Genomic DNA, 25159 nt, shown 5'->3' with positions numbered 1-25159 from the left:
GGCGAGCGGGGGCTACTCTTCGTTGCGGTGCGCGGGCTTCTCATTGCGGTGGCTTCTCTTGTTGCGGAGCATGGGCTCTAGGCGCTTGGGCTTCAGTAGTTGTGGCACGTGGGCTCGGTAGTAGTGGCTCGCGGGCTCTAGAGTGCAGGCTAAGTAGTTGTGGCGCACGGGCTTAGTTGCTCCGTGGCATGTGGGATCTTCCCGGACCAGGGATCGAACCCGTGTCCCCTGCATTGGCAGGTGGATTCTTAACCACTGCGACACCAGCGAAGCCCTCCCTCTTGTTTTTAATGAAAAAAAAATCAGTCTTTAATCGGTGGGTCTTTTGAACCTTGCCAACCTCTTCTGTTTTCTGGCCTTACTATGGGACCACTATAGTCCCTTTGCATATGCTGCTCCCTGGGTCTGGGATGCATTTGCTTCCTTCCATTTGGTTAATTCCTCCTTAACTTTCAAACTTCTGTGACTTCCTTTACGTTCTCAGTCTAGGTCACCTCCCCAGTTATGTGCATCCACAGCTTTGTAAATCTCTCCTCCTTGGCACTGAACATCCCTGTCGTTTTCACTTCTTAGGGTAACTATTTGCCTATTGTCTGTCTGCATCCCTGACTGTAAGTTTCATGAGGCGAGGGCCCCTATGTATGTCTACTGACCTCTTTTATCCCCAGAACTTAGCACAAGGCTTGGCACATGGCAAGCTCTCAAAATAATGTTGTTGAATGAATGAAAGATGAGGATTAAATGAAAGTATTGTGTGTAGAGCACATAGCACTGTCCTTGGCATGCAGTACACATCAATAAATACGAGCTATTAACGATACTATTGCTCTTCTAACTGTAGGATTGGTGGGGGAAAATTCATCCAGATCATAACTGCTCTTCCTTCTTTGGCTGCCCCAAGTGTGCAAGTTTTGGGGTAAAGTGATCCAGTCTGGAAGAAAGTACACACACACACACACACATATGAACGCACACATAGAGCCACACAAACTACAGGCACGTCCTCTCATGTGGGGAGAGTGTTTGCCTTCAGTTTTCTGGCAGCACCTTCTGGAACTAGAACATGGCATCAGGGAGAAGCCTGACTGTCCCGGGAATGCTGGAGGGACCCATCCGGGCCTCGCCACCCACCAGCCCCAGGCCCACACTCTCCTTCCCGTCTCTGCTCCGTGAAGGGCGGGGGCTGCAGATGTAGGGAGAGGTCACTCTAGAGTTTAGAGCAGCTTGGGGAGCAGGGGGTGCCTGTGACAGCAGCTCCTCCGTAAGTTCACAATTCCGTCTCTGCCTCAGCATCTTGAGAAGCTCCCCTTTCCTCCAGAAACTTTGACCTGGCCCTCACCTCAAAGCATTTGCACAGAAGACCAGTGTCCACAGGAGTTTTAGAGACTTTATTTATGTATAAACAATTTAAACACTTTGCCATAAATTATCTTTGCTGTCCCTAGTCTTTGCTTAGCAGCAAATTAAAATTAATATAAAAACTCGATGAACAAGTCATACATGTATATTACAAAAAAGTTCCTGTACCAAAGTTCTTATTAGACATTTTTTTTGTTTTTTTTTTAACTTTTTTTTCTTCTTTTTGTGGGTTTTTAAAATTTTTTATTTTCTCTCCTCGTGGTGACTGTCATGTGATTGTCTCAGTTTCTGGACCAAACAAACACACTAATAATTTTAAATCTCAAACAGTGATTGTGCCTTGAGGCTTAGGTATGTACAGGGTGATCTGAAGTGGTGCCCGTTAGCAAAAGAGTGTCACGATGCCCACACCTCTACTGCCACTGATACCCACGAACTACAGAATCTAAACAGACTACACCCTGTAACTGCGTATTACTGTCCACAATGGAATCTTCAAAGACAAAAGAATATGAAATTTATCTGTAGTGATTATAGCCACCCTTGGAATTGAATTTTACACTCTGCGCTCAAATAAATTAGCTCAGGCCAGACTAGATCGGGACCTGAGAGTTAAGTGCTGAACGGTATTATTTCGCTTTGATATCCATTTCCTTTCTTTTCTTGTGTTCTTATATATTTTTTTTCTTTAAAAAGTATTTCCAGTGCTCACTCTTTCACTTTTATCCCCCCCCCCCCCAGTCGCTACACACAAATCACCCCCAAAGTCGTGGTTTAAATGCACCTGTATTTGTGAAAAGGAAAACGTCTGTAGTATCTGTCCAAACAGCAGTCTGAATTGTTGTCCTCAACTGGTCCTGGAATGCTGGTCCTCACGGACGTCTGTGTGTCGCTCACGTGTGAATGAGTGAGGTATTAGAAGATGAGGCCTTCTCGTCTTCACGTCTCTGTTTTGCGGTCGGTGTGTTTGTTTGTGTGTATGTGTGTGGGTTTTTTTTTTTTTCTTCTTCATGTTGTGCGTGTGTCTGTTCTTCCTTTTGGACATTTTGCGTCTCTTTCCATCTCTTTGCTGTGTAGACCCAGAACAAGTGGGTCATATTTTAGGGGAACTCGGAACATGGTTGTGTGATCGTTCATTCGTCTGTTTTGTTTTTCCTCAGGAATTTGCAGCCGGGCTTTAGTCTACTTCGGGAGGTGGGACTTCTCGCGTGGACAGTAGCATTTGAACTCAAAAAATGTGAGCTTTCTTGCCACTTGGTGTCCTAAAGCAGCCCGGCCTCAGTGCCCCTGTTAGGTCTTCATCTCCTTAGGAGAGGAGAGAACAGTGACTCCCGCTGAGCCATCCAGACGAGGAATGGCAGCACATGATTCTGTTACCTCTTTCCCATCTCATTCTGTCTTAAAAACTGGATGTTGCTGCTACTGTCTGCCAGCTCGGGGTATTGCTCGACGGGAAGCACGTAATAGCCTTCGTAACCCTGCACACGCCCCGTGCTCAGAAGCTGCTGCTTCTCGCCCTCAGTCCACAGGCGGCTGCCCTCTCGGCCGTCCCTGGCTTTCTGCTGTTCCTTGGCCCAGGCGGTGCCCAGGGCCCTCTGCCTGGCCTGGTCCAGGATGCGGGCCTTCTCTTCGTCCAGGGTGTCGGGGGTGAGGCCGTAGCGGATGCTGAGCAGCAGCGTGGAGTACTGGAACTCGATGTTGGTGAACCTTCGAGTCCTGCCGTTGACCAGCAGCGTGGGCTGCGACACGGTCACGTTCACCCCGCTCTCCAGCACCTTGCGGCCGATGGTGGTGCCCAGGGTGACCAGGTCGCCGTCGGCCGAGCCGATCTTCACAAAGTAGTGGGTGTCCTTGCCCTCGATGCTGTAGTGCATCTTGTCCAGGTAGTAGGCGTTGTTCAGCACGGACGCCACCTTGCGGCTGTCCTCGCTGGCGATGCTGGACGTGCCGGTGGTCACCCGCCCCTCTTTGATGGCGAACATGATGCCTTTGCCGATGATGGGCGTGGTGGTGGCGAACCAGTGGCCTGCTTTCTCTCGGATGCTGGCGTGAAGCTTCTTAGAGATGACCTGCCCTTCGAGGGCCATGAAGGCCTGGTTGTGCCTCTCGGTCGTCTGCTGGACACCTGTAATGAGCTGTGGGCATAAGAAAACACAGAAAGCTGAGAAGGCGGGCTGGGCCGCTGTGTGTACGGGCTGGGCAACACAGCGACAAAGGGTCAGAAAGAGGAAGGCTGGGACTCTCCTGCAAGAATATGTCTTGCGTCTGTCGTGATAGGAGCTAAGATAGTCCTACCTTTTGGAACTAGGACAGACTGGCAGGTTTCCAGTGCTCTGATGCTATGGCCTCTCCACCTTGTAACTGTGCCATTAACTAAAAAATGGAGGTACGGAGGAGTGCCGCATTGCTGGTATCTGCACCCAGGCCTACCCACTTACCATGGCTCTCCATCACTGCGGAAGAGAGAGTCACTCTGCCCGCTGATGATCCGGCAGCTGCCGTACACACTTCAGACCCAGGAATATCCTGACCTGAAGGGCAGGGTGTTTGTCTGAGCGGCTGTGAACCCCGCTGCTGCGACCTACCTCTCTTTGAGGCCAGTGCCCTGGTTATTCATTAACTTCCTTGGGTTAGCACCTGGCTACTCAAAGTATGGCTAGCAGCTGAGACATCTCCAGGACTCGCCCTGTTAGAAAAGCGGGATCTCAGGCCTCCCTCCTGACCCACCGAGTGAGAAGCTGCAGCTTAACAAGACACTCTAGCTGGTGTGCGTGCGTATGAATGCTTGAGAAGCACCGGAATAACAGATGCTGGCTTCGTGGGCCAGAGGGACCGTCCCTGGGCTTTCTGAGTCATTTGCTTTGGATCCTAGCCCTGCTTCTGCAGAGGGATGAAATCCCCATTATCTCCTTGGCCTTGAGTTCTCTACTCACAAATTACAGCTCACCTCAATTGGTGGTTGGGGGACAGGCTGGGATAATGGAAGAGGCTGTGCTTGGGAGGTAACAGCACTTAGATAAATGAGCGAAATGATGGCTATTCATCCCCCGAGTGGTCCCCACGGGCAGAACTGTGAGAATGCTGTTCTCAATTACCCAGCAGCTCCTCTGGTCTCTCTCTAGTGACACAGTCTGGACGATTATTCAGAGCAGGTGAGACCTTTCAGACTTTTATTGTGCCGAGCACAGGTTCCGTAGCTGGGGATATCTGAACACAGATATCCCCTGTCCAGGTGTGGCCGAGGTCTCAGCGGCCCCCAAATTGAAACCACCGTCTCGGTCATCACCAAGAAACCCAAGCACAGATTATGTTCAGAAAACTCAATCTGTATACATTTGGGCCATAAAACGCTGAGGTTTTATGTAAGGCATAAAAATGTTCTTTAATGGGACAGAAACTGCAAACCACCGTTTTATTACGTCCCATAAAAGCCAAAAGGGTTATGATCTTACAGGCAGCACAGATGGTAGGTTGCTGCTAGATTTCTCAATGCTGTGGTTAATCAAGGAGTGACTCAAGGGTACACACGGAACAGATAATGATACCACAATTAAGGTAATAATTGAGGTTGGAAAGAAATACGTGCTGCGCCAGAGAAGTAACAGTACTGACATTCGTTGTCCTGTGAAGTCACCACGTTTCACGCCCCTTTTATACCCAGCTCCGATGTTTTCCTCCGCTACTGACATGCCCTTGGCTCCAACATGGTTCTGTTTGCCAAAGGGAACGATGACGGTCATCGGATTCTTGCCGGGGACCTCCACTTACCTGTCCGTTCTCACTTGCTTGACTCTCTGACAACTCATAGGGCGGAGGCACGAAGTACATTTTGGCCCTTGGGAAGCCGGGAATTATGTTGCTAAGCTGAAATCCAAACATCACCAGCCAGCTTTTCACATCTACGGTGGAAACGAAAATAAAGATTTCTGAAATCATGATGGATGGAAAGCCAGAGAGGATCTTGGAGACAGAACAAAATAAAATGGGGGGTTGTGTATGGAGTCCAGCAGGAGAGGGAGGCAAGAGCCTGTGAAGGTCTCCTGGCCCGGACCCAGAGCTGCTTACCTGGGTTCTCGGAAGTAGATGCCCTTCCAAACTTGGTCAGTTGACCCCCACTCAGCCCTCCCCATGTGGTGATTTAGGACGGTGCTGGAGTAAGCTAGATCTACTTTCGATGCCCTTGCTGTGTGACCTTGGGCAAGTTCCTGACCCTCTCTCAGCTTCAGGTTCCTCAGATATGAATTGGGATGATAACTGTACTAATCGCATTGGGCTGTCGTGAGGATTGACGGGAAAAATCCATGTCAAGGGCTTATCATAGTGCCTGGCACGTGGGTTGCTCAATAAATATGGACACCTTCATTTGGCAAGTATTTAAGGGAGCATCGATTACGGGCCAGTCAATGTGCTTAGAGGCTAGAGACACAACGACTGGCTACATGCAGACGTGATGATTAACACTGTGCAGGACCTCGGTGGGGGGCGGGTTGCTGCTGCACTGAGGCTGGCTCATTATAGAAAGGGGATTCCCTGAGTGTATGGAACGCAGACAGTCATCTGGCTCCTGAGACCCTTTCCTCAGGTGTCTACGCTTCAGAGAGAGGTCAAGAGAGAGCTCTGCGTGCTCAGAGGACGACTGCCCTTCCTTGCTAGGGCTCAAGACTGAGTCTGCTCCACTGTCGCTCTCTCCATCTCTGTTCCTGAATTCCTTCTTAGTAATTTCATTAGACGAGCAGTCGATCCTTCCAGGAGCCTGGCCTCTTATTTTTTTGGTGATCCTCCCCCTACTAACTCTCCTCATCCTCTGGACCTTGTTATCATCAATAATTCTGATCCCCCCATTACCTCAATTTCATGTACATCACCCTCTGATCACCACCTGGACTCTCTAGTTTACTCCTTTTTGTAACCTGACACCCATACTCCCCGAGCCTCTCCTCTCCTTAGGACCTTCAACCTACCCTAAACTTCTTTTCCCTCCCTCAGCTTCTTGGTCTCTCTTCTCTTCTCACCTAGCACACATTCCATGGGCAATCATTAGAATTATTCCCTTGTGTATTATCTCAGCTCCTTGCCCCTTCATCACACCTGCTTGGTGAAATCACAATTTTGGTTAAATCATGGAAGGCTCTGCCTATTCCATGTTTATCCCTGTGCAGCTGAACGTGGCAGCAGAAAGGAATGTAACCACACTGACTGGCGTTCCTTTAAATTCCTGTCAATGAACCCCAATTGTGCCTTCCTGCTCCCTGGCAATCTGACTACATCCCCTTCCGCCATTTAGTCCTCCTCCCATTCTCCTGGATGATTTAACCTCTTCTCATCTCGCCTAAAACCTCCCACACCTGCTTTCCCTTCTGCGCTCTAGCAGATGACCTTAATTTCTAGTCTAAGAAAACCGATGAGGCCAGAGGGGAATGTCCCTAAACCCTCATCCTATCTATCAGCCTACCAGCATCTGCACCCATATTCCCGCCTTCCTCCTGTTACTCTAGATGAGCTGTTGGAATCAACCCTCCACTTGTGCACCAGCTCACGTTCATGTTCGCCCACTCAGGGGCAGCGCTCCAGCAACTCTCTCTCCATCAATTTACTCCCTCTTCCAATGGATCAACCCCATCAGCGTACAAACATGCCACTAAAAATCCACCTTAAAAAAAATCCCTCTCTTGTCCGTCCTTCTCCCTTTAGCCACCACCCGTGTCTCACCCCCTTTACAAGAACTTCTCAAACTCAAAATAATTTTCTAGACTCACTGACTCCCATTCAACTCCTCTGAATCAGGCTTTGCTCCCAGATACTCACTAAAACAACTCTCGTCAAGGTCACAAATGACCTCTGTGTTGCTAAGTCCAATGCTGACTGTGGTCCTCATCTTGTTTGACCTATCAGAATTTATCTGACAACTTGAACACTCCTGTGTCTCTCTTTGTCTTGGCTTTCTCGACAGCACACTCCCTTGTCCCCCTCTCACCTTTGTGGCCACCCCTTGTCCCTCATTGGTTCCTCCTCATCTCCCTACTCTGAATATCAGGATGTCCTAGACTCAGTCTGTGAACTTCTTTTGCATTCTATCTACTCTTCCAAACACGGTGATCTTATGCACCCTCAGAGCCCTCAATACCATTTGCATGCAGATGCTGACTCCAAAATGTACGTCTCCATCCAGGACCTCTCCCTCAATTCCAAACTAGTGTATGTAATTACACTTCAGACTTCTATCCAAAACTGAACTCATCTTCCTCCCCCGCACCTGTTGCCATAGTCTTTTCCATCCCAGGTTACAGCAGCTCCATCCTTCCAGCTACCATCCTTGACCTCTTCCTTTTTCTCACTCTCTCTGTCTAAACCATCAGTAAGTCCTTTACTTTTTAAAAAAAATCGAGGTAAGTTTCACGTAACATAAAATTCATCATGTTAAACATTTTAAAGTACACAATGCAGTGGCTTCTAGTACATTCACAATATTGTACAACCTTCATTTCTGTTGAATTCCAGAACACTTTCATCACCCCCAAAGAAACCGCATACCTGTTAGCAGTCATTCTGCATTCTCCTTTACCCTCAGTCCCTGAAAACCAACACTGCTTTCTGTCTCAATGGAGTTGCCTATTCTGGATATTTCGAAATCATATAATGTGTGGCCTTTCGTGTCTGGCTTCTTTCATTTAGCACAATGTTTTCAAGGTTCATCCATGTCGTAGCCTATGTCAGCACTTCATTCCTTTTTATGGCTGAATAACATTCTGTTATTTGGATATACCCCATGTTGTTTATTCATTCATCAGTTAATGGTTATCTGAGTTGTTTACACCTTTATTTTTTACTATTTTGGATAATGCTATTATGAATATTCATGGACAAATTTATCTTGATGTTTCTTCATTCACTGTCAGGATTTTATTATTGTTATTTTAGGATAGCATTTTAAAAAATGAAGTGTAGCTGATTTACAATGTTGCATTCGTTTCAGGTGTACAGCAAAGTGATTCAGTTATACACATACATACATATATATTCTTTATTTAATTTTTATTTTATGTTGGAGTATAGTTGATTTACAATGTGTTAGTTTCCGGTGTACAGCTAACTGATTCAGTTACGCATGTGCATATATCCATTCTTTTTCAGATTCTTTTCCCATATAGGTTATTCCAGAATATTGAGTAGAGTTCCCTGTGCTATATAGTAGGTCCCTGTTGATTATTTTATATATAGTAGTATGTATATGTTAATCCCAAACTCCTAATTTATCCCTCCCCACCACATTTCCCCCTGGCAACCACAAGTCTGCTTTCGAAGTCTGTGGGTCTGTTTCTGTTTTGCAAATAAGTTCATTTGTATCATTTTTTTTAGATTCCACATATAAGTGATATCATATGATATTTGTCTTTCTCTGTCTGACTTACTTCACTTAGTATGATAATCTCTGGGTCCATCCACGTTGCTGCAAATGGCGTTACTTCATTCTTTTTAATGGCCGAGTAATATTCCATTGTATATATGTACCACATCTTCTTTATCCATTCCTTTGTTGATGGGCATTTAGGTTACTTCCATGTCTTGGCTATTGTAAACAGTGCTGCAATGAACATTGGGGTGTGTGTCTCTTTTCAAATTATGGTTTTCTCAGGGTATATGCCCAGGAGTGGGATTGTTGGGCATATGGTAGTTCTATTTTTAGTTTTTTAAAGAACCTCCATACTGTTCTCCTCGTGGTCGTGCCAATTTACATTCCCACCAACAGTGTAGGAGGGTTCCCTTTTTTCCACACCTTCTCCAGCATTTATTGTTTGTAGGCTTTTCGATGATGGCCGTTCTGACCTGTGTGAGGTGATTACCTCATTGTAGTTTTGATTTGCATTTCTCTAATAATTAGTGATGTTGAGCATCTTTCCATGTGCTTTTTGACCACACTGTATGTCTTCTTTGGAGAAATGTCTATTTAGATCTTCTGCCCAGTTTTTGATTGGGTTGTTTGTTTCTTTGATATAGAGCTGCATGAGCTGTTTGTATATTTTGGAGATTAATCCCTTGTTGGTCACTACGTTTGTAAATAATTTCTCCCATTCTGTAGGTCGTCTTTTCATTCTGTTTATGGTTTCCTTTGCTGTGCAAAAGCTTTTTAAGTTTAATTAGGTCCCTTTTATTTTTGTTTTTATTTTCATTCCTCTAGGAGGTGGATCCAAAAAGATCTTGCTGTGATTTATTTCAGAGTGTTCTGCCTATGTTTTCCTCTAAGATTTTTATAGTATCTGGCCTTACATTTAGATCTTTGAACCATTTAAAGTTTATTTTTGTGTATGGTGTTAGAGAATGTTCTAATTTTATTCTTTTACATGTAGCTGTCCAGTTTTCCCAGCACCACTTATTGAAGAGACTGTCTTTTCTCCATTGTTTATTCTTGCCTCCTTTGTTGGAGATTGACCATAGGTGCGTGGGTTTATATTTGGGCTTTCTATCCTGTTCCATTGATTTATAGTTCTGTTTTTGTGCCAGTACCATACTGTTCTGATTATTGTAGCTTTGTAGTATAGTTTGAGGTCAGGGAGTATGATTCCTCCAGCTCCGTTTTTCTTTCTCAGAACTGCTTTGGCTATTTGGGGGTCTTTTGTGTTTCCATACAAATTTAAAAATTTTTGTTCTTGTTCTCTAAAAATGCCATTGGTAATTTGATAGGAATTGCACTGAATATGTAGATTGCCTTGAGTAGTATAGTCATTTTCACAATATTCATTCTTCCAATCCAAGAACATGGTGTATCTTTCCATCTGTTTGTGCCATCTTTGATTTCTTTCATCAACATCTTATAGTTTTCAGAGTACAGGTCTTTTGCCTCTTTAGGTAGATTTATTCCTAGGTATTTTATTCCTTTTGAAGTGATGGTAAATGGGATTGTTTCCTTAATTTCTCTTTCTGATCTTTCATTGTTAATGTATAGGAATGCAACAGATTTCTGTGTGTTAATTTTGTATTCTGCAAATTTACCAAATTCATTGATGAGCTCTACTAGTTTTCTGGTAGCATCTTTAGGATGTTTGCCATTGTGGCTGGAAAAGATGTTTGATATGATTTCAATTTTCTTAAATTTATTGAGGCTTGCTTTGTGGCCCAAGATGTGATCTATCCTGGAGAATGTTCTGTGTGTACCTGAGAAGAATGTGTATTCTGCTGCTTTCAGATGGAAGGTTCTATAAATATCAAGTCCATCTGGTCTAATGTGTCATTTAAGGCCTGTGTTTCCTTATTGATTTTCTGTCTGGATGATCTGTCCATTGATGGAAGTGGGGTGTTGAAGTCACCCACTATTATTGTGTTACTGTTGATTCTCCTTTTATGGCTGTTAGTATTTGCCTTATATTTTGAGGTGCTCCTATGCTGGGTGCATATATATTTACAATTGTTATATCTTCTTCTTGGATTGATCCCTTGATCATTATGTAGTGTCCTTCTTTGTCTCTCGTAACAGTCTTTATTTTAAAGTCTATTTTGTCTGATATTGATACTCCAGCTTTCTTTTGATTTCTATTTGCATGGAATACCCTTTTCTACCTCCTCACTTTCAGTCTGTATGTGTCTCTAGATCTGAAGTGGGTCTCTTGTAGACAGCATATATCCAGGTCTTGTTTTTGTATCCACTGAGCCAGTCTATGTCTTTTGGGTGGAGCATTTACTCCATTTACATTTAAGGTAATTTTCGATATGTATGTTTTTATTGCCGTTTTGATAATTGTTTTGGATTTGCTTTTGTAGGGCTTTTTTCTTCCCTTCCTCTTTTGTTCTCTCTCTTGTGATTTGATAACTATCTTTAGTATTGTGTTTGGATTGCTTTGTGTGTGTGTATCTATTGTAGATTTTTGGTTTGCAGTTCCCATGAGGTTTTGATATAGAAGTCTATATGTATACAAGATTGTTTTAAGTTGCTGGTCTTCTAATAATTTCCAATGCATTTACAATATCCTGTATTTGTACTCTGCTCTTCTCACGACTGCTGGTTTTGATATCATATTTGTATGTGGATGATTTCCTACCTTTACTTTATGTTTGTCTTTACCGGTGAGCTTTCCCATTTGTAATTTTCTTGTTTTTAGTTGTGGCCTTCTTTTCCGCCTGGAGAAGTTCCTTTAGGATTTGTTGTAAAGCTGATTTGGTGGTGCTGAATTCTTTTAGCTTTTGCTTGTCTGTAAACGTTTTACTTTATCCATCGAATCTGAGCAAGAGCCTTGCTGGGTAGAGTATTTGTGGTCGTTGGTTTTTCCCTTTCATCACTTTAAATATATCGTGCCACTCCCTTCTGGCCTGCAGAGTTTCTGCTGAAAAATCAGCTGATAGTCTTATGGGGATTCCCTTGTATGTTATTTGTTGCTTTTCCCTTGTTTTTAATATTTTTCTTTGTCTTTCATTTTTGTCATTGATTAATATGTGTCTTGGCGTGTTCCTCCTTGGGTTTATCTTGTGTGGGCCTCTGCACTTCCTGGACTTGAACGAGTGTTTCCTTTCTCATGTTAGGGTAGTTTTCGGCTATAATCTCTTCAAATATTTTCTTGGGCCCTTTCTCTCTCTCTTCTCCTTCTGGGACCTCTATAATATGAATGTTGGTGTGTTTAATGTTGTCCCAGAAGTCTCTGAGACTGTTCTCATTTCTTTTTATTCTTTTTTCTTTATTCTATTCCACGGCAATGATTTCCAGCACTCTCTTCCAGCTCACTTATTAGTTCTTCTGCCTTATTTATTCTACTTTTGATTCCTTCTAGTGTATTTTTCATTTCAGTTATTGTATTGTTCATCTCTGTTTGTTCTTTAAATCTTCTAGGTCTTTGTTAAACATTTCTTGTATTTCCTCAGTCTGTGCCTCCATTCTTTTTCCAAGATCTTGGATCATCTTTACTATCATTACTCTGAATTCTTTTTCAGGTAGATTGCCTATCTCCACTTCATTTACTTGTTCTTCTGGGTTTTTATCTTGTTCCTTCGTCTGAAACATATTTCTCTGCTGTCTCATTTTGTCTGACTTCCTGTGTTTGTGGTCTCCTTTCTGCAGGCTGCAGGTTCGTAGTTCCTCCTTCTTCTGGTGTCTGCTCTCTGGTGGCTGAGGTTGGTCCAGAGGCTGTGTAGGCTTCCTGGTGGGAGGGACTGATGCCTGCACACTGGTGGTTGGAGCTGGGCTTGTCCCTCTGGTGGGCAGGGCTGTGTCAAGGGGTATATTTTTAGGTGGCTGTGAGCTCAGTACAACTTTAGGCAGCCTGTCTGCTGATGGGTGGGGCTGTGTTCTCTCCCCCACCCCACTGGTTGTTTGGCCTGAGGCGTCCCAGCACTGGAGCCTGCAGGCTGTTGGGTGAGGTCAGGTCTCGGTGCCAAAATGGTGACCTTTGGGAGAGCTCACACCAATCAATATTCCCTGGGACCTCCACCACCAGTGTTCCTGCCCCCACAGTGAGCCCCAGCCAACTGCCGCCTCCCCAGGAGACCCTCCAAGACCCGCAGGTAGGTCTAGCCCAGGCTCCTGTGGAGTCACTGCTTTGTGCTGGGCCCAGTGCATGTGAAATCTTGTGTGCATCCTCTAAGAGTGGAGTCTCTGTTTCCTCCAGTCCTGTGGAGCTCCTGCACTCAAGCTCCTCTGGCCTTCCAAGTCAAATGCTCTGGGGCTCCTTCTCCTGTTGCCAGATCCTCAGGCTGGGGAGCCTGACATGGGGCTCAGAAGTCACTCCGGTGGGAGAACCTCTGCAATATAATTATTTTCCAGTTCATGGGTCGCCCACGCAGCAGGTATGGGATTTGATTATAGAGTGAAGGCACTCCTTCTCCTGTCTCATTGTGACTTCTTCCTTGTCTTTGGTAGGTAAAATACCTTTTTTGTTGATGGTTGTTCAGCAGTTGTGATTTTGGTGTTCAGCGGTTAGTTGAGATTTTGGTGTTTTCATGAGAAGAAGTGAGTGAAAGTCCTTCTACTCTGCCATCTTGTCTGGAATCGAGGGGCTCTACATATATATTCTTTTTCAAACTCTTTTCCATTATAGCTGATTACAAAATATTGAATATAGTTCCCTGTGCAATACAGCAGGTCCTTTTTGTGTATCTCTTTTATATATAGTAGTGTGTATCTGTTAATCTCAAACTCCTAATTTATCCCTCCCTCCTCCCATCCCCTTTGGTAACCGTAAGTTTTTTTCTCTGCCTGTGAGTTTGTTTCTGTTTTTAAATAACTTAATTTGTACTATTTTTTAGATTCTACATATAAGCAGTATCATATAATATTTGTCTTTCTCTGATTTTTTCACTTAGTATGATAATCTCTAGGTCCACTCATATTGGGGCAAATGGCATTATTTCATTCTTTTTTATGGCTGAGTAATATTCCATTGTATATATATGCCACATCTTTATCCATCTGTTGATGGGCTTAGGTTGCTTCCATGTCTTGGCTATTGTAAATAGTGCTGCTATGAACATTGGGGTGCATGTATCTTTCTGAGTTATAGTTTCATCTTTTCTGGATATATGCCCAGGAGTGGGATTGCTGGATTATATGGTAGTTCTATTTTTAGTTTTTTTAGGAACCTCCATATTGTTCTCCATAGTGGTTACACCGGTTTTCATCCCTGCCAACAGTGTAGGATGGTTCCCTTTTTTCCACACCCTCTCCAGCATTTATTATTTGTAGACTTTCTGATGACGGTACAAACTGATGTTTGAAAACCTCTTTTCAGTTCTCTTATGTATACACCTAGGTGTGGAATTGCTGGGTCCTATGGTTAAATCCTTTACTTTCACTTTTAAAATAGACCAGAATCTGTGTCCACTTCTCACCATTTCCACCACCTCAGCCCTGGCCCATGATCTCTTGCCTTGATTTCTAACTGGCCTCCCTGCTTTCACTTCTGTGCTCCACATACCTTTAGACATGGAAAAGGCCCTTACCATTCCTTTACTTGTAACACTCCAGCGATCCCCCATTTCTCTCAATGAAAATGTGAAAGTCCTTCTAATGGTCTCTAAGGACCTTGCCCGTGATCTCTCTGACCTCGTCTTCTCCTCTCTCTCTCTTGCTCACTCAGCTCCAGCCTCTGTGCCGTTTCTTGAACATGCCAGGTGCACACTCATCTCGGAGCCTTTATACAGGCAAGCCCTCTGCCTGGAGTGTGCTTCCCTGAAGGTATCTTCTGGCTGTCTCACTCCTCCCTTTTTCAAGTCTTGCTCAGACGTTGCCTCCAATAAGGCCAACTTCATGTTTAACCCCTGCCTGTTCCCACCCCCAGCAATCCCAAGTCCGCTTCCTCCACTCATCCCCCCATCCCCAAAACAGTTACCACACTTGAACATGTGTCTCATTTGGGCATTTATGACATTTATTGTTTACTATCTGTCTCCCTCACCGAGAATGTAAGCTCCATCAGGACCCGGAGTTAAAAAATCTGTTTCATTCACTGATGTCTCCCCAGGCCTAGCACAAAATAGGTGCTCAATAAGTATCCATGGAGTGGATGAACAAACGCTGACTATATGTGGCAAAAGCCACCCTGAGTAGTGTGTGTGACAGAGGAACTACCTGTACCTGCTTGAGAAGATGCTTCTGAAGGGGCTGAGGAAGGTCTACCCACCTCCTGCCCCGGGACTGCTATGAGGGGTTTAATGCTGACTTCACCACTAAACATACAGGCCTAGAAGACCCTCTAATGAGAGGGATTCTGGAATCCACAGTGTGTTTATCAGCCTCAGACACAAACAAGTTCCTTGAATGACGTGGCAAGTACACGTATTAGCGATAGCCCATTTAAGAGTCATTTAACCTCAATAATCATCGGAAAGATGCAAATAAAAGCCACAGTGAGATAGTACCACACACCTGTCAGAATCACTGTCACCAAAAAGACAAGAAACAGTAAGAGTTGGTGAAGATGTGGAGAAAAGGGCCCTCTCGAGCAGTGTTGATGGGAATGTGAATTGGTGTAGCCACTATGGAAAACAGTATGGAGGGCCCTCAAAAATTAAAAATACAACTACCATATGATCCAGCAATTCCATTCCTGGGTATTTATCCAAAGAAAACACTAATTTGAAAAGATATATGCAACCCCATGTTCATCGTAGCATTATTTACAATAGCCAACATATGGAACCAAGTGTCCATGGACAGATGAATGGATAAAGAAGATGTGGTTATATACATATATAATGGAACATTACTCAGCTCTAAAAAAGAGTGAAATCTTGCCATTTGTGACAACATGATGGACCTGGAGGAGATTCTAAGTGAAAGAAGTTACAGAAAGACGAATAACATACATTTTCATTTAAATGTGGACTCTAAAAAACAAAACTAATGAACAAATGTAACAAAACAAACAGACTCAGTTACAGAGAACAAACAGGTGGTTGCCAGAGGGGAGGTGGGTTGGGAAATGGGATAAATAGGTGAAGGGGGTTAAAAGCTACAACTACCAGTTATAAATAGGTCACAGGGATGTAATGTACAACTCAGGGAATATAGTCAGTAGTACTGTAATAACTTTTGTGCATAATCTATAAAAATATTGAATCACTACGTTATACCCCTGAAGCTAATGTAATACTGTAAGTCAACTATACGTCAATAAAAAACGTCACTTAAGGATACAGGTTTGAAATTGCCTTAAAAAGTGTGTCAGCATCAAGCAGACAGAAGCCTCGCTTTAGTCTAGCGATGATCATATATCCACAGAGCACCTCTGTGCGAAGTAGGTGGTGAACGCGGTGCAGTGCGGTTACCAGACTCTGGGTATTTGTGGTTACCCGTCATGATCACCTATCGTGGTGGTTTTGCCATATCCGAGGATCACCTGTACTTGTTTTGCTTTGTCTACTTAAGCACATCCATTATAAAAAAGAAACTTTATGTCACTACCATAAGTGGGAGAGCACTCTCACTTGATGCAAACAGAGAATAACTGTAAAATTAAAACAACGCAATTAAGCTGGAGCACGATTTTGTTACCTGCTACCCGGGGAGTCTTAGACCTGCCCTCTCTGTTAAAAAGGGAGATGAGAAGTGTTAACGAGGTGTTACATACACACCAGCATCAAGTGGAGGCTTTCTCCTCTGCCAAATTGGGAGAATAAAAAGATCACTGAAGAGAAACGAACTTTTCCCATCTGTGTTTCCATGTTATTTAATACCTCATCTGAACAACATATAAACTCAGCCCATCTTTCACCAGGGATATGGAGGGAATCCCAAGAAAGGCAAGAGAGAGGTCTTTGCCGTCAACAGACTCTCCCCAACTTGATCTCTCCCCTGCAGGGATCCCTCCCTAGTCTCCAGGAGATGATGTTAACAACCTCCTGCCTTTGGGACCAGACATTTTAATGGCTGCTCCCATGAACAGTAATAGTTCATGTCATCTATCTGTTCTATCTTTTTAAGTTTCTAACATGGCTCGGTTTCCAAGTCTAACTCTCTTCTGAAAAATGTTTCTTCAAGTTGCTTGTCTCCTCCATCCTGCAGAAGGCGCTTCTGTCATCACACAAACACCCCTCCTCCTTTCAAAGTCACTGGCTGTCTCTGGTGACAGCCTCCCCAAACAATCTGTCGAGAGGAAGTCCTTGAGGTAGGAGTGGCGATGTGGCCCCTCCTAATAGCCCATCACTCCCCCGCCCCATGTTGTTCACAGCATGGGCAGCTGAAGCCCACACGCTCTCTCTAACGCACGCTGTCAGCACAGCAGCCTAGGTGGTAAGTGCAGAGAGAGAAGAGAGTAAAGCAAGAAGGAGGTTGGGCCTCCCTCCTCACTTGGGGAAATCAAACTCCACAAAATTCGACTTCACTTTCATGTGTGCCTGGGGGTCTGTAAGCCCAGAGACAGCCAGGGAGAAGCCAACCCGAGTCATCGTGGGTGACATATGGGAGGTTCGCTTACCTCCAAATTTGGGGTTTCAGATTTGCCAAAGCAATGCCACTCAGAGCAGAGTTGGGATCTGTTTCAGGGTGGAGCTGGAGACCCCTGGGAACCCCAGAGAATTACACAAAGGTGGTAATTTCACTCCTCACCTACGAACTCCCTGTCTTCAGGTGCATAGCTGCTTACACGTAACAAATGCATTCCTACCATTGATAAGCCTTTGCCCAGGGCTAGGTGCCTTATGTGTCATGATTCACTTACTTTTCACAGCACTGCAGGGTAAGTGCTGTGACTGGCACAGTGCTGCCAATGAAGAAGCTAAGGCTCAGAAAGGTTAAGACATTCGTACGGGTCACACAGCAAGTGACTGGCAAGGCCAGAATTGGTGTCTGGAGATGTATTCAGGTTCTAACATCAGAAGGAACCGGCTTGAGGACGGGCCAGGCTTGGGCCTGAGCACAGGTCTTGGTTTGCCCAGGATTGAGGAGTTTCCTGGGACTCACTGTCACTGGAAAAGCCCAGGGCACTGCAGGTTTTTGGGGAGAGGGTCTATATCTCTCAGTCTGTCTTTTATATCCTTTCCTCTAGTATCTTTCGTATCACAGATATATCAGTCATCAATATATTACCTTAAACGATAACTGGTAAAAAGGGTGCAGCTTTAGAGCCCGTGAGTGGGAAAGGAATCACTTCTTGCCCTCCCTTACCCCTCCTTGGTAGATACAGCTGTGTCCAGCCCAGAGGTCTTTGAGCTCCTAACGGGTATTCTCTGCTGCTCTCCTTTGTGCCAGCATTTTGGGGGAGGACACAGCCTCCTCCAGCCTCAGCAGCTGTCTCTTGCATTCAGAGAGCTCTGTTTCCAAACAGCAAAGATTCTTTTGAGCACCAGAGAGACAGTAGTTCTGTCCACTGTGCTCCTGCCGACTACATCTTAATCCCTTCTTCAATTGTGAGCTGCAAGTTCAACCCCTCTGCTCATCTCCTACGATGCAAATCAAGACGCATAAAGATGGGTTTACAGATTCGCCAACATCCGAATGGCGGAGCATGACTTGGCGTTCTCTTCTGGGCTGCAGTCTCCAGGGGTCATCTCACGTTGAGCGGCAGCCCCTCTGACTTTGCTTTGACTGCGGACATCAGCTCTGTGCGTGCAGCTTCTCTAGCGTCACCTTTTATTTTAGACTCTTTCTAATGTTTTCTGGATTCAGTTTTGTTGGACTTAGTTCAACTTGATTTGATGCCCGTTTATTGAGTCTCCATGAAGCACTGGAACGAGGAAAGCCATCTTGCTATTCAGAAAACTCGAATTTCTTTTTGTCCTTTCAGGAGGACCAGGAGAGTAGCTGAGGGGGCAGGGAGGCACGCTGTGCTCTGCGAATGATTTTGTTTGGGTCTTGGCAGCTGTGGGCGTGTGTTCATCCCATGCCGAGGGCTTTCTTTTTATTTGCCTTTGGCTGGTTCATCCCTAAGGTATCCAGTGCCAAGCCAGGCTCTGGGAAGCGCATTCTTGCGGGGCAGGGCCTTCTTCTCCTATGGCTGAGATAGGCATGGGCTGCCTCCCCATTCACATTGTTTCCTTTGGCTGGAATTCGCTTCCTCTCCCTCCCCCACTTCATAATGGCCTCTGCTCAAATGCCACCTATCTGTGAGTGCCCTAAAGATACAAGACACTTCCCACCACTCTCTAACTCTTTACCTACTTCATTTATCTTCCCTGCTTTATCATTATTTGAAACTATATACATATGGGTGTGTACTTTCCCGAGAGGTCCTTTAATTTGAAACTGCAGTGAACTGGGGGGGGGACACAAACCCTGCCAAGCCCTGGGGAAGAGAGGACGCCCTGGCGGAGTAGCATGGCAGGGCCTCCTGACGAGGCGCACTGGGGAGACCGGGAGGGAACTGGCTTGGCCAAAACTCCTGCACTCCAAAGGTAGCAGCTGCTTCTGTTGTAGGAGGACGCTGGGTTCAACTTCAAAGGCTCTGGGACTTGTCAGTGAGGCATAGCAGGGCCACAAGTTAACCTTTAGGGTCATCTATTTCTTTCCGCAGCATGGGGCACTGAGGGCAGCCCTGTGTTCCAAGGAGCTGCTGCTTTCTTTCCAATCTTGGGGGTGGACAAGTGACCCCTGGCCACCTGAGGGTCGGGACCCCTTGGGCTTGATGCTTCCCTGGCCCATTGGCCAAGAGCTAAGAGTTTCCTGGAACTTGGGGGGGGGCTTGGAATTGGGGTCCCCACTGTTACTCCTCTACAATGCATGTACAGGTGAGATGGCTCCAGATTCCTTGCTGAAAGTTGGTATTTTTCCTCCCATCCATCCATCCATCCATCCATCCATCCATCCATCCATCCATCCAGATTTCCTTGCTTATCTCCCTGAAGATAGGGACTCTATCTTGCCCTCCACTGCATTTCTAGTACTTATGTATTAGATGAAAATATCCATGAATAGGTGGATGGATGGAGATGGATGGAAATAGATGGATGTTTCCTTTTACCAATTTCTCACTTATCATGAGGAAGTAGATTATCTGCCCTCCTTGGCCCCTCCGTCCACACCCGTGTCCAAGCTTCCTTTGTCCTTTTGACTTCTGCTCATAGTCTTTCTTCAGCCTTGAGCTCGTTTCTGCCAAACAAGATCCCCCTCGTCCTTCAGGCCCACTTTGACACGGGGCTCTTCTGTACTATGTCAAAATTTTCAAATCTGAAGTCATCTGCATGTGTGCTACACACACACACACACACACACACACACACACACACACACACACACACACACACACACACACACACACACACACACACCACTTTGAGAGAAGAGTGTTTGTCTTGCTTATCATTGTATCCCCAGAATGTAGCATGCTGGCCCACTATAAATGCTTGTTGAATAAATAACTGAACAAACACCTATATGGTAGCACAGACTTAATTCTGCTTTGCATTATCATTGGTTATTTGTATTTGTATCTCACCAGCCTGGTCTTGAGGTCGGGAACTGGGTCACAGTCATTTCAGTACCTAGTCTCATTCATTGCTTCACTAGTAACGGTGATGTATCTGGTGAGCAGATACCCTTTTGTGAACATCCTCGGTCTAAGTGCCAGGCCCTAGACTTTACCTACATAAGTTCATTTCCTTCTTACGATCACTCTGTGAGATGATTTTGTGAGTGCCCTTTTGCAGAAAAGGAAACTACAGCTCAGAGATACTGGACAACTAGCCCGAGGTCCTTTAGCTTATAAATAGAAGAGAGGGAATCTGAATGAGGTACTTCTGAGACCAGAGTCCCATTCTTTCCCCCTTCATAAGGCCGCTTTCCTCTTTTGGGGTAGTAAGGGCTCTTGTAAAAGTTATTTCAATTGAATGGACTTGAAAGTGGTCAGGACATGTTCAAACAGACCTGATGACTGCTCTGTACTGCCGTCACTTGACTGCTCTAGATCCTGTACTGCCGGCATACACAGCCCTCCAGGATTCTCCTAGCATCGGACATAAGACCTCGTTTTGAAATCCCTGGCAATCTCCTGGGACCACCACCCCACGGGGAGCCACTGCCCAAATGAGGTGGCCAGGTCCTCACCTGTCACGTAGTTCTTCAAATCCAGCTCATTGCTGAGAGGATTGTTGCTCTTGAACATATACAGGTTAAAGGGGGCCGGCTCCTTGCCCACATTTTTCCACATGGTATAGTCTGGAGAGGTCCATCGTCCCGCCAGCACGTCATAATCACGCTGCGTGAAGTGGACCAGCTTGGTCAGGGGATCGTAGAGTCCCCCATGGAAGCCGATGACCATCTGGAAGTCGGGGTTGGAGTCGTGATAAATCTCCCCGTAGGCGGTGTACTGCAACTGCTTGACCATGAGACCGTTGATGCTGAACACAGCCAGGGGAGTCCCTGTGTTATCTGAGGCAACATAGTACTCCTCCCCACTGCTGCTCTCCATGGCGAAGAGGTGACCTTGGAGGTCATAGTAGAGCGAGGTTATCTCCGAGTTGGAGTGATTATAGACATGGGTGATGCGAGTCGGGTTGTGGAGGTCAGAGTAGAAATATTGCAGGTGGTGGCCCAGGTTGGTCTTGTAGGAAGCCCGCCGCCCCACGCCGTCATAGCGGTACTGGACACTCCAGCCACTGGCCTTGTTGTAGGCTCTCGTTAGAAGGCCCTTGGAGTTATACTCAAAGATGTCGGCCCCTCGCTGACACAGATAGCCGTCGTCGTCAATTTTGTACTGCACGTCACCGAGCCTGGTTATCCGATCTCGGAGGTCGTAGCGCAAGGGCATGAGGCGCACGCTGTTCCCCGGGTTCAGCAAGTGGAGGTTCCCATTGAGGTCGTAGCTGTAGCGCCAGGTCGGGCGGTCATTGACGGCCACGCTCTGGAGCTGCCCATCCCCATCATAGTCATAGGTGTACTTCGTGGTGTTGGCATAGGGCCCCAGTTTCAGCTCCCTCTTGATTACCCTGCCCATGCTGTCATACTGCACCGTCATCCAGTACATGAGGGACCGGAACATCTCGTACTGGACTTCCTTGATCCGCCCGTGGGTGTCAAAGTGCTTGCTGAGGGTCATCACAGCCGTGGTGATGATCTGGTTGATATCATAATAGATGACTCCGAACTTGCCAAAGTGCTCCACTTTGCCAGAAATCTCGTCGTAGCGGTAGAGGTCAACAGGAAGGGGAGTCTCACTTATGACCGGCTTGATGCTTGCGATCCGGAAGCTGTTGTCGTGATAGGTGTATTCAAACCTGGCGTTGACCATGCCTTCCTCAGAGAACCTGTAGATTTGCTTGTCCACAAGTGGGCCAATCTTCCGGTACCTGATGGTGCAGGAGAAGCCCCCACTTTGGAGGCTGACCATTTTTAAGACACCGGTGGTCTCATCATACCCGAAAGTGATGGCAGTACTGTCATAGACAATCTCCGATAGCTTGGAGAGTTTCCCGTACTTGTAGAATACCTGGCGCCCAGTGCCTAAAAAGGATGTCTTGAGGATGCGGCCGTCATCACTGTAGTCAAAGATGACGGAAGCGTTGCTTTCAGGTGGGTTGTAAGTGTTGCGGATGTAGCCAATGGAGGTGTGGGTGGACATGCTGTGCCGGGCGACACTGGGCATGGTGACGGCGTGGAGGCGTTCAGAGGAGTCGTACTCGAATATGTACTGACGCTGACTCTGAAGCAGGAGGACCATGGACTGGAGGAAGGAAAGGGGAAGGGAACACATGAGTTGGCCATTTAGGACCAAGTGCTCAAATGGACAGAATTTATTCCATTTCCCTAAATGGCAATTCAGAAGCCGTGAAGGATGGGGAAATTTAGACTGGAAATTATGGGTAAATTGATTTCATCGGGCATGCTACTCTACGGATCACGGTGGCTACTTGGGAGAACGCTCCCCAAACGTTTACGTGCATGCGAAATACCCAGGGATCTGGTTAAAAGGCAGATTCTGATTCAGTAGTCCGGTGGGGGAGGGTGGTGGAGAGGTGGCCTGAGAACCTACTTTTGGAACAAAGTCCCAGGTGATACTGATGTTGCTTGGACCATAACTTTGAGTTGCAAGGGGTTTGAAGGACTGAGGTGAGAGGCACTGAGTTTGCCTCCAGGCTCAATGACAAGAAATCCTGAGACTGGTTAGAAATGACTGATGCTGGCCCAGCAGGGGACAGGTGTGATGCACATACTATCTTTGGGACACCGCTGATTAAATCTAAGGAGAAACCCCATCCTCCATTTAGAAGCTACCGAAAAGATTAAGTAACCCAGAAGCATTGATTGTTTGGGGAAAGAATGGCCTCAAACTTGAAGCTGTGGAGAGATTCTTGCCTCCCCTGGTCAACCATTGTAGCATCTTACGACGTAATGAGAACACTATTCAGAAGGGACCAAAGAGACAGCAGCCCCTTTACAGAGGAGGTAACAGCTCTATCTGCAAGTGACCGCTGTCATGGGGAGGCAAGAAAGGAAGAAACGGAAATGGGCTGGTGTGGAGGTGAGTCCAGATGAGAGGCCCAGGCTGAGCAAGCCCCTGTCTGATGACCAGATGACCAGGGCCGCCTTTAAAAGTCTTGACTCGTGACCTGAAGGCATCTCTTTTTACCGCTGCTACAACTGGACCTTTTCTGACGCGGAGACCTGAGTCTGCCACTTGCAGACACAGGAAAATATATATAGCAAGAATCCATATGGCTGGTTCAGCCAATAGGCCAGGTAGGGGAGGGTGCTGGTCCGCATGCTCGAGTTTTAGGCAGAATTCCCTACCCTGATGCCTCAATTTCGGGCAAGGCAGAAATGAATCACTGCATTTCCAGTGATTAGTGATAAGGAGTGATTAGCCGTGCTGCCAGTGGGATGATTCTGTCCGTTTCAACAGCACTGTTATTTTGGGGTAAAAATCGGACAGTCCACCCTTTTTGCCATTACTGAGTGTCTAGAACTTTTTTTTTTTTTGCTTTTAATGGTAACAGTGCTGGGCTATGAATAACATTTTCCTTCAGACTTCCTCCTTCCCAGAGGGTGAGAGTGCATGGGGAGCCCTGGTAGAGTCAAAGTAAAGATGTTACAATGTCTTATAGCAAAGCCTGTCAGGTCAGCTTAAACAGAGAAGCATGAATGAGAGAGAGCGAGCTAGCCCCACATGAGCGAGGGCAGCACATCCACCCACCTTGTCAAGGTAGGAATAGCTCCACACTTTCCCGTCGGCAAACATGCGGGACACGATCCGGCCTTGCTTGTCGATGTCTGTCCTCTCGCTCATGGCCCCGCGCTGAAGGCCAGCCAAGCGCCCATTGAAGAAATAGGAGACGTTGACAGCCGCCAGCCCACTGCTGGGGAGCCAGAGGAAAGGACGGCCCACCTGGTCATAAATGATCCTCAGGGTGAACTTCCGGTGATCATCGTAGATCTTCTCTGTCCGAATATTCCGGTCATAGTCAATGGACAAGAGATTTCTTCCGTGGACCTAGGAAAACACAACGGGCCTGCTTTGAAAGACATCACCGGGGCATGTTAGCTCAGGCTTCTATGGAGGACACAGCAGGCGTGGCCAGGGCCTGTGTGTGCGCTGGAAGAAGAAATACCCTTGAAGAGGAGTGCTTTCTAAACGCCTTCCCATCGTAGTACACATAGAAAGTGGTCATTTCTGTAGGGTGCACTAGAATAGAGCAAGGCTGCTAATGGCCAGAGATGACTGATCTGGGCATGGCTGCCATGAGCAGTTAGGTAGGCTGGGCACTGCACAGTTACAGGGGTGTCATCGTGTTGTAGAGACTGTGAACGGGAAAACCTGGGCAGTGCACAAATTACAGAGCCATATACAATAGCCCTGGCCCCTGGGGTTCTAACTGGCCACCCTGGGAAGCAAGAGGATTTGTATATTTGCACACTTACAACCCTTTTGTGGCACATTATCAGCTAATGAATAGCTAATGATCTTTAAGAGCAGGTGCAGAGATTTCTTCCGAAACCTTAAGAAAAAGGTACCTAGGAAGGTGAGGAGAAGGTCTCAGATATACATATTGTACGAAGATCTGGGAATACGAAGCCTTATTCCTATGTGAACTCCTTTAATTCTCCCATCTAGAGAAAAATCTCGCCACTGTCAAGGATGCAAGACATCAGTGGGGTGATCTCAACAGGCCTTGGGAATTCCAACAAAGGGAGGAACTGATTTACTTAGATTTGAGAGGAATGATGGAACACATCCAGACGTAATTTAATATTTATTTAGAAGTCAATCTGATCAGAGAAGAGAGCCTGTCTCAGAAGGCAGGGCTGAGAGACTAGACTCTGGGTAGGGGGAAAGGAGAGGGACTGTAGGGATTCAGCTCGCCCTGAGTGGATGGCTGGAAGGGAAGGAAATGAGGCCAACTCAGCCCAGGCTCTTTCAATGTAATTGACTGTAAATCCAGACATCCCTGGGGT

At 46.1% G+C, this 25159-nt stretch overlaps 1 protein-coding gene across 1 annotated transcript in view; it reads right to left on the bottom strand.

The window, feature by feature from the left end:
• Positions 1-1388: 1388 nt before the first annotated feature.
• TENM2 (teneurin transmembrane protein 2) overlaps positions 1389-25159 on the bottom strand; it is a gene marked incomplete at its 5' end in the record, with an annotated part of 411764 nt that continues 387993 nt past the window's right edge. The window contains 4 exons of the mRNA XM_079918659.1: positions 1389-3494; positions 5128-5258; positions 20816-22430; positions 23901-24197. Coding sequence (XP_079774785.1) covers positions 2733-3494; positions 5128-5258; positions 20816-22430; positions 23901-24197 — 2805 coding nt within the window. The remainder of the gene's footprint in view (positions 3495-5127; positions 5259-20815; positions 22431-23900; positions 24198-25159) is intronic.

Source organism: Stenella coeruleoalba, assembly GCF_951394435.1.
Source record: "Stenella coeruleoalba genome assembly, chromosome: 3".
Taxonomy (NCBI): Eukaryota; Metazoa; Chordata; class Mammalia; order Artiodactyla; family Delphinidae; genus Stenella; species Stenella coeruleoalba.
Note: the sequence above shows the minus strand (reverse complement) of the source record. Positions and strands in the feature narration are given on the sequence as shown.